Source organism: Vigna umbellata, chromosome 4, assembly GCF_029865625.1.
Source record: "Vigna umbellata cultivar VRB3 chromosome 4, Vumbellata_1.0, whole genome shotgun sequence".
In the NCBI taxonomy this organism is placed as follows: Eukaryota; Viridiplantae; Streptophyta; class Magnoliopsida; order Fabales; family Fabaceae; genus Vigna; species Vigna umbellata.
The window spans coordinates 39671055-39681359 of record NC_142168.1 but is presented as its reverse complement, the minus strand read 5'-3'; the positions used below and the strand labels follow the sequence as shown (position 1 = coordinate 39681359).

At 30.7% G+C, this 10305-nt stretch overlaps 1 protein-coding gene across 1 annotated transcript; it reads right to left on the bottom strand.

The window, feature by feature from the left end:
- Window positions 1–3475: 3475 nt before the first annotated feature.
- LOC148200153 (2-oxoglutarate-dependent dioxygenase DAO-like) lies at window positions 3476–5197 on the bottom strand. The gene is made up of 3 exons (XM_088114374.1): window positions 4782–5197; window positions 4227–4542; window positions 3476–3976 (listed from the first exon to the last, which is right to left on the bottom strand). The coding sequence occupies exons 1-3, from the start codon at window positions 5117–5119 to the stop codon at window positions 3731–3733; spliced, it is 900 nt and encodes a 299-aa protein (XP_087970500.1). The 5' UTR covers window positions 5120–5197; the 3' UTR covers window positions 3476–3730.
- Between the last annotated feature and the right edge of the window lie 5108 nt (window positions 5198–10305).

Here is a 10305-nt window from a genome sequence, read left to right as displayed (position 1 = left end):
ACTAAAGCAGAGAAAAAATTGCACCATAATTGGTTATGGACAATAGAAAATTTTAGACTTCAAATTGACAACTTGGATGGCCAAAGATTGAATAGGCAATTAAGTAAAGTTTAGAAACGAAGTAGGCACTGAAATGTAACCTAGGAAATGCTCTATATCATATTAATGGCAGTAATGCAGAAGACGACATACGTAGGACACAGTGATGGGTCGAGATCGTTGGTGGCAAGAAAAAGGGTCGACTTTACGATGCAGGACAACTTGCTACAAACTATACAACATCGAGAGGAGGTACTCTGAAGCACCAACCTTCTTCTTCCACCACTGCTCCTGACAAGGTCGTTCTCCGCCTCACGCAGGCACTGGGGCAACGTGACCAGGAAATCATTGATCTGAGAGCAGAGTTTACAAACTTTAAGGCCCTGGTCATGAGAGTGTTGCCTGAAACTTCACAGGACGTACAAAATATCCCTCCGACACAGCCACAACCCTCCTCGTCACCCGCTGCCGCTCAGCAGCCCACATCAGTCCAACCCACACCAGTCCAACCATCAATAGAGGAGCAGGATGATGAAGATCATTCTGATGATAACTATGTACATTATTAGTTTCATTTTCTTATTACTTGTTATAGAAACATTTGAATATTAGAACATTTGGAGTTTAGATCATTTTGATGTTAGATCAACTTGGTGACTTTGGATGTTAGAACATCATTAAGATTGATTGTTTTATGTTTTAACTATAAATACATGTTCTATGGATTAATGGATATTCTATAGATTAATGTATGTTCTATGGATATTGATCAATGATTGCATCTTTGAGATGCACATTATGCAGGTCTGTATGTGCTTGAAAACTGTTATGTAGGTCTGTATGTGATTGAAAATTGTTATGCAGGTCTGTTTATGTTGTTGGTTTCGCCAGAAATACAATTATCCCTTACATTTCCCTCCAACTTACCGAAGGCTTTTGCCCTTCGATAAATACCCACGTTAGACAATTAACGAAGGCTTTTGCCCTTCGGAAATTACCGAAGGCTTCTGCCCTTCGAAAATTACTGAAGGTTTCTGCCCTTCGGTAATTACCGAAGGCTTCAGCCCTTCGGAAATTACCGAAAGCCTCAGCTCTTTGGAAATTACCGAGGGCTTCTGCCCTTCGGTAATTACAAGGGCTTGAACACCCTTTCTTATGTTAAATATTTACATGTTAATTTATGTTAATAAGGTGGTTCTGAATTGTTGTATTGATTGTTTCAAAGCTAAAGAACGTATCAATGAAGAGTTTTTCCTTAAAAATTCAAACTTTATTCTTGCAAGTAAGATTTATGAAAGGATAAAGCTATTGTGAATACCATGCTACTGATTTCATATGATGGATTGCATGTTGAAATTTTTATTTGAGTGGTTGATTGTCACAAACTAAAAATTGCATTAGACAATGAATTCAGTGCAAAAAATTTCACTTTTTGACAAAAGAATTGATGTTGCATGTGATGTTGTTGACTAAGGATCTTTTTGTATCAACCATAGGGAGAAGAAACTGAATATTTAATTATGATAAAATTTTTGTAGAGGAAACAAGAAAGAAGAGCAGTTCACGACATTCCTCCCTTTAAGAAAGGCAAAGCTACTACAACCTCAACGAGGAGGAAGGAACCCAACCCTGTGTTGGAAATCTCTTAAAGTTCATCCTCAAGGATTTCAAATTTTACGATGCAAGTAAATTTGAGAGGAAAAGTGAAAAGTGTAAAAGAAAGAAAGTGAAGTAGAGATTTATTAAAAAATAGGAATTAAAATTGTTATATTTTATATGTAAAATATGGTAGTTCAAAAAATGACAGTTAAAATCATCATATTTTACATTTAAAATGTGACAATTCTCTAACTGTCCTATTATACTAAATACTAAAAAAAGTGATGATTTTAAATAACTACCATATTGAAATTGCCACAAGTACGAATTTATAAATTGAGTGAGTAAAATTAATATTATATTTTATGCAATAATTAATATTTACTATTTAGCATATTTTTAACATCATAGTTTTGACTTTTAAAAAGTCAATTTCTTAACCAACACCAACAAAATCAATACTAAACATAAATTAGTGAGATTTTTTCATTTATGTTCGTTTATGGTGGAAGCCAAATTTCCATTTTACTGAATTGTATAAATTTCACATAACATATTATTTCTTTTTATATCTTTGAATATATTTATATATTTATGAAATGGAATTTCAGTAATGTAAAAATCACTTTTAATAATAATTTTTTATACTGATTATATTCTATCCAGTGTAATAAGTGTCTTATATATAAAATAACATTTTCTATACTAGTGGAGTTATAATCGATATAAAAAAGGATGTGATGATATTTTTATTATAAAAAACAAAATTTATGAGTTCTAGTTATAACCGATAAAAAGTGGATACCACGATAGTTTTGTAAGTAAAAAAATTATATACTTGTTCTAGTCATAATCCGTATGAAAAGTTTTTTTTCGTTTAATCTCACTAAAAATTCTTATTTTTTTTCGAAATCTTAAATAGGTTCTTTTTTTTTTGGCATATTAATTGAGTTTCTATTATTGTAAATTTGATTTAATTAGAGATCTGTCGTCAAATTCACTAAACGGTCGTTTAACAATTAGGAACCTATTTAAAATTTCCAGTACCATTCTCCACTCTTCATCTTGAGTTACTCTCCATTACCTCCAAAGGTAGCACCTGGTCCTGATGTTATACACCTTCTCTAGGCCAAAGACGTTGTAGATGATCCCAAACAGAGTTATCGTCGGTGTGTCGCAGCATTGACACAGTGGTTAAGAACATCGTCGGAAGGGGTAGCTCCCCTTGGATCTTCTATGTGTAGGTTGGAAGAACATCCAAGGTCACATATTCTTTTCTTTCATCAACATTGTCTCAATTGGAGACGTCGTCATTAGTGATGCACGACCTCCTTTCTCCTCTTCGATTGTTTTCTCTTGAGCGCTACAAAGGTAGTTATGAGATAGGGATTGTAATTCTTTTCCGTGAATGTTGAAAAAAGGCGAGATAGGGACTTAGACAGGGATTCTAATTCTTTTCTTCTTTATACATTATTTTGGAACATAAATTCTTTAAGTCACTAGAAATTGAAGAGTATGTGAAACAATGATAGAGAATGTCGATGAAAATTGTTGATAATAGTAGATTTTAGAGTTATAATTAATATAAAAAGTGATACTTTCTTTACTCATTAACCTTAACCAATATAAAAAGTAATAATTTTCTTCGATCTAAGATATAAAAATCATTTTTAACCAACGTAAAAAAATTCATTCCTAAAGAAAAAAGTGACATAAAATATATATAAGGTGTTATTTGAAAATATTTTATAATGAATTTATTTCAATGGATATCAATCATAACATTATTGATAAGAACATTATTTCATGGTATGGCCTACATATTTATATATGTAGACTTTAATAACATTTAACAAGTTCAATAGTAACGACTACAACAAAAACACAATGAAATAAAAGTATAACAAAATCACAATGACATTTTGAGATGTGCAAACTTTTGCGGATATATCCTAAAAATTGCACAACTCATCGAAAGAAAAAGACAAAAACTAAAAGGATTTTCAAAACGCATGGAACATTGGTGTTATTCCCAACTTTACTTTTCATTGTAAAGTCCTGTTGTTTGATGTGTTTGCGTGCACAAAAACCACTAAGCAATACGATATTGATCAAGAACTTCAGCATTTCTCTTTCCTGTGACGATTCTGAACTCCCTTAAATCTTCATACTTAAATGGTCGATAACGTGGACCACCGTTAAGTTCTGCCAACTTTGGATGAGCTTCAACAATACCATCCCTTGCTGCTAACATAAATACACCAAACGAATAACGAGTACATGTTTCCTTGCAGATTACACGATGCCTGGCATTCCAAAATTTTTCATTGCTCCAAACCTGTCAGAAAAACGTATATTTTTATTGGAAAATATCTTTTTAACCACTTTTATTCACAACTTTTTTACAACAACTTGTGATTGGTCCGTTTTAAAAACACAGATCAATAAAATAGTGATATATAGTATATTGTCAAAAAATATTGTTAAAATATTATGTTCCATTTCTATTTTCAAGATTATGCATATAGTACACAAACATTAATGTAATTCAACAGAAACAAAATATAAACTTGTTAATCTATGCTCACATGTCCAACATCTCCAACAATGCAGAGGAAGGACCCTGATTTGGGAGTCACTTTTTTTAATAAGCCAGAATCATCCAACAGCTCAAGACCAGTAACAGTTTCATCGTCTTGAAGTAGAGTGATAAATCCTGTATCTGAGTGCAACATTATTCCCATTTCACCTACATTTTCAGGGCTGAAATTGTATTTTATAGTTCTTAAAAGGAAAGGCCAGTCCTTGAAATCAACATCCACTATACCCAAACACTTGGCCATCTTTTGTGCTATAGTTGATGCCAAGTCATGAATTGCTTTCCCATACGTCTTTACTATTTTCCTGTCATAACAGATCCACATTATTTAAATTCAAATAATGTAAATCTCATCACAGGCAAAAAATATCTGTTACAATGAGGTCAGAGATTTGAAGCTCCAAAGTTTTGCGTTTACATTATACGTAGTAAATGTGAGTTGAAGCTTTTGCAATGGCTGGTATATGGATTACATGGAGAATAACAATCAGTTAATTAGTTTGATAAATGAGGTGAGATAAAGAGAGAGGTTGAAGAAAGGAACCTGTAATGGGGTGGTAAATCCACCTGAGAAAAGAAATCTTCAAGTGCCTGTGGTGATTTATGATAGTCATATATCCCCATAGCCTCATATAGAGGACTTGACGGAAACGGTGGAATATAACCACTATCAGGAATTATCGATTTGTTGCGCATTTTTATCTCTAAAGGAAGATCATGCCAGAATTTCACAGCTGATTTCATCTCTTTCATGAGTGTGTCTGGAATAGGGTGGTTTATCACTCTGAAAATACCACATTTCTCACATGCTTCTCTTAGCTTCTTCCATTCCTCTCCCTCTGAAAGCTTCTGAAAATCCACCACAGGAACATTAGCCTCCATCTCTTGCTCTTTCACTTTCTTCTTCTTCTTGATCTTTGTCTTCGATATCACTCTCAGTTTTTCAGAGCGGAGGAATTACAAAATGGCTTCAGAGGAATTGTTATGTATAGGCATAGATAAAAATAAATAATTTACAAAACTTGTGTTTGTTATTATAAATACTATTTAATTTATAAAATTGATTCAATTTGGTAAATTAAATTTCACATATAAAATATATTAATAATTTAATTTAACATGTAAAATATATTAATAATTTAATTTAAATGATTAGAAGTCTATTATCGACTAGAAATAAATCAAATTTAAAATATATATGTATATAAAAATCTTATCTTACAAACTAATTTTATGGGATTGGATTACATTTAAAGTTCATTTATTAAGATAACGAGAGTCACTATTAGAACCTATCTTAAATGTATATATCTTAAAGTCTAGTTCTTAACATAAGTTTTTATATGATTTTGTTTTTGAGGAATTAAATTTAGGCTTAATATCACTATTGGTCCCTATTTTCGTCTACTTTGTTCGATGTGAGACTCATTTTTTTCGAATGTTCAATATAGTCTCTTATATCGTAATTTATGATCAATTTTGTCCTTTTGGCTAACTACGTTTAAATCGTTAACGACAAAATATCCACAGCACCAATCAGTTAATTATATGGCAGGTATTGACTGACGTGGACACATCACCTTTGACACGTCATCATCATCTCCTACCTCCAGAAATCCTAATTTCCCCTACACAGAAACCTTAGTCATCACCTAACCCTAATCGTCGTTGCCGCCATGCTTACGGCGAGCCACCATCTTCGCACCTCCATCATCAGACATTTCAAAACCCTAACCAGAAACCTTTCGCGAACATATCACGCACTAGTCGCACCACTGTTCCAAACGCTAAAACACAACCATCACGAAACCGAATCATAAGTCCTTGCACCTTTGAGCAACGTCACCGTCAAACTTCTTCATTCTCCACCAACCACCATCAACTTGAAACACAGAAGATCAAAACACAGAGAACCAGAAATCTCCTTCAAACCAAAAGCATCATTCGCGCCGCAACGATGAAGAGCCACCAACATCATCACCAACCCTCGCGAGCAAAACCCAAATCGTAGAAATGCAAAGGCGAATCACTCAATCATCTTCAACCGTCGCACCAACGCCTCTCCGCAAGCTTCTCCACCGCGCCTTCTTCATTCACCTGCAGGAGAAAAACCTAGAAGCAAACCAACTATCACAAAGTTCACCATATCCACCTTGAAGGAGAAACCCTATTCTCGCGTGACGGCACTAGAGCAAACTTTTCCGCAATCTGCAGATACAAATCTGAACCCCTAATTTTTGGGTGAAGAAAGGGGTTGCCACATGTCAAGCCCTCATTGGCACGACCATCCTTAGTCAACTCTAGTCCTAGCCACGTCGGCCAACAACTGCCATGTAATTCACTTATTAGTGCTGTAGACATTTTGTCGTTAATGATTTAAACGTCGCAGCAAAACAGACAAAATTGAACATAAATTATGAAATTATAAACTATATTGAACATTCAAAAAAATTAAGTCTCACATCAAACAAAGTTGACCAAAATAAGAATCAACAATGATATTAAGCCTTAAATTTATAAATAAGTTTAGAATAAGTATTTTTTAAATTAAAATTAAAAATAAAATAGTTTTAGTATTTAGGTTAAGTTATTTGATATATAATATTTTAACATAGATATATAAGTTGTAATTAGGTTTGGTAATATTTTTTTAGAGACATAACATTACTTAATTAAAAAAATATATAATTCAATTGAGAAAAAAATATAATATAAGATACCAATTTAATAGAAAACGCTATCTACATGATATTGACATTTTGCATGTGACGATTGACATATTGGACTGATACTAACAGTGATACAACACATGATAAAAGCTTAAAAAATAAAAACAAAAAAATAGAAAAATACTATGAACTAATACATGTCAAAGAAAACGTTAATTTAATCTATATAAATATGACAGAAAAACCAAATTAAATCAATTTAATACAAAGTAAGATTTAATTGAAAAAATAGAAAACCAAGTTAAATAAAAACAACAAAAATAATTACCAAAAGAAAATTTTATCCCAGACTTAATAATCTTCTTAATTTTTAATTTTAAAAAAACTCCAACTTGATGACTCCCTAGAAATAGTAGCCAACAGATTCACTATTACAAGAAAGTAACACGTAAAAGTAATAAAATAAAAGCATATAATTTTGTTTTCATTTAATTTTTACGCATTTTCTTCTTCTATAACGTAAATAGAAGAGGATGTTTTAGGGCGATAGATTTACTTTCAGTAATGAAAACTATTAAAGCAATGCGAAAGTTTAGAAAGTTTGATATCACTACAAGAATTTTTTAAATAATAATCAAGTTTTATGATAAAAATAATTAGTCATCATGATTATATTAATTTATAAATTAAAAATTATTAATAACTAAAATAATTTTTAAATTAATCTCTAAATTAATTACTATGGTATTAGTTTTCAAATTGGTCGTTAATATTAATTAATGAAACAACTAAAAACAAACTTATCTTTAAATTAATTTTCCACTAAAATAAATTTAAAAACTAATTTTTTAAATGTCAAAAATTTGGTAGTATTTTAAGCATTTTCTTCCATAAGATAAATTAGAGCGGTCAAAATAGACCATCCGGCCCGACCCGGTCCGGCCCACCATAGGTTGATCACTTAGTGAGCCAACTCAACCTGGCTTATTTATTAGCGAGCCAGAAAAATTCGAACCTGGCCCGTCCCACCACGGGGTTGGTGGATAAACGGGTTGACTCACTGGCTCACTTAATTCCAATTTTTTTAAAATAAAAAAAATTACAAACTTTTTATAATTCAAATCTAAACAAATTTCACTCCCAACATGAGTGTTTAATTAATTTTGAAAATAAAAAACTTAAATAATTTTTTCAAGTAAAAAATAATAATAAATATTTTTTTATAAAATTAAAATTAAATTTTAATAAAATAAAATCAGGTAGGTGAATTAGTGGACCAACCTGACCCACCATGGGTTCAACCCGCATGAGCCGGGTTTAAATAAGTCAAGTTGAAAACTGACTCGTATAAAAAAAATATAATTTTTTCAAACTCAATCCGCTCCGAATCCGTTTTGACAACTCTAAGATAAATAGAGTTTAAATGATTGTGACCCATTCTTAACAGCTCTAATATTCTAATATAAATAGAATAGCATGTTTTAGGACATCAGTCTTACTTTTAGTAATGAAAAGCTATAATGACTAAATTTAAGGAATTAATTAATAACAAAGGTTTAGAAAGTCTCATGTGAAACATAATTTAAGGAATGTGTAAAAGTGGGACCATCTCTATATATATTAGCAGGTTCATACATATTACATTCATTAATATTATTCGTGGGCAACGAGGAGAATTAAGAAACTAAAGTATGAAGTAAAGTATAGATCTACATGTTTATATTTTTTTAGGATAGTGCATGATTGTAGCAAATAGATTATTAAAGCATGAGGGCAACGTGGAGAGTTAAATAAGATGTGTATATATATTTTGTAGGATAAATATCTTTTTAAATGACTGGCAAAAAAGGAAAAAGATAATTTGACTCAAAATATTAGCATTCTATATAAATTACTATTAATTGTGAGATTATATATTATGCGGAAAAATAGTTTCAGATCGTTTCATTATGTACAGAAAATTTGTATATTTTTATAATAATTATCTAAAAGTTATGCAAAAAAAGAATTTTGAAATGATTAGTAATATATTTTTCTTCTACTGACAGGATATAACACTAAATTTCTATTGATTTACTAATAAGATATACACTAGTTATTGCGTTAACTTTTGAAGTAAAGAAAAAAGATTAAACCATATTCTATTGTCATTTTAAAAGTGATAATAAATAATTAATAACTTTCTACGAGGAAGCACATGAAGTATCATGGCATCTTTCGCTTTTAAAAATTAAATAAACAGAAAATTGCAGCAAGTTGTCCCAGACAGCGGCGGATGATTGTGGTGCTTCGCCCCCAACTTTTTTTATATATATAAATTGACGTATAATACAAAACATTTCTTTAAAAATTTGATATATTTATATATTTGACATTTCAAAATTTTCTTTGTATATATATAAATATTTTGTCATTTTTAAAATTATTGAAAATTGGTTCGTTTATAGTTTATTTCAAATATTCTTTGACAATTTTTTCTTTTGTTTTTATAAGAATGAATATATTTTATGAAGATCTTTTCATTTGTATTCCAAATTTCCACAACAGATCTTGATGTCAAGATTCTTTAGGTTTTTGTTTGTCCAAAGCCAAATGGGATACGTGAGCAAGAGATATTCCATTGCTCAAATTAATCAAGTCAAAAATAATATTAAATATTGTAATAATAAAACATAATGAATTTTTATCTAAACGAGTATGATTTATGACTAATTATTTGGATTAACTTTATCTAATATTATGTTAATATACTTTAATCATCATTCTATCCTCACATTTTGCTACTAGTGATGATATGGCCTATATGATACTATTATAACCAAGATTATGTTGTTTTGATCTTACTATATTTAGGTTGAATACATATTAGTTGATGAGATAAACTCGAGCATATGTAATACATCTTTTATTTTATTTGTATTGTTTAAACACGTTGCATAATTTTCTTGTGTGTTTCTTTGGTTCTAAATCTTTTTAGAAGATTAATTTTGTAAAAACAAAATTGATTTGATAACCAATATCACTTTTTTATGCTTCAGAAAATTGATTTATTAATAGAATTTGTATTATATGATCCCAGAAGAACCTTCGTGAAGACAGAACAGTTGAGGAACCTGGTTGATCAGTCATTTGTCAAGTTAATTAACTAATGTTGAACCTATTTAGAAGTAAAGTATTATTGTCCACAATTAGACCGTAATTAGGTTGAGCTAAGTTGAACAGTGAATCGATTTATGCATAACCAAAGGTGGAATCGAGTCAACCTAAGCTAAGTAATCAAGCTAAATCAGGCTAAGATGAAAGGTTGAGCTGAGTGAATTTAATCCATATATAATGGACCTAATAGTCATGTATATTAGATCAATATAACTGAATTTAATATCATTGACGAAATTGATT

Coding starts and splice junctions, on each gene's coding strand:
- LOC148200153 (XM_088114374.1), bottom strand. CDS start 5,119: ATGGAGGCTAATGTTCCTGTGGTGGATTTTCAGAAGCTTTCAGAGGGA. Junction 4,543..4,781: donor GATTTACCACCCCATTACAG/GTTCCTTTCTTC, acceptor CTGTTATGACAG/GAAAATAGTAAAGACGTATG. Junction 3,977..4,226: donor TTGTTGGAGATGTTGGACAT/GTGAGCATAGAT, acceptor TTTTTCTGACAG/GTTTGGAGCAATGAAAAATT.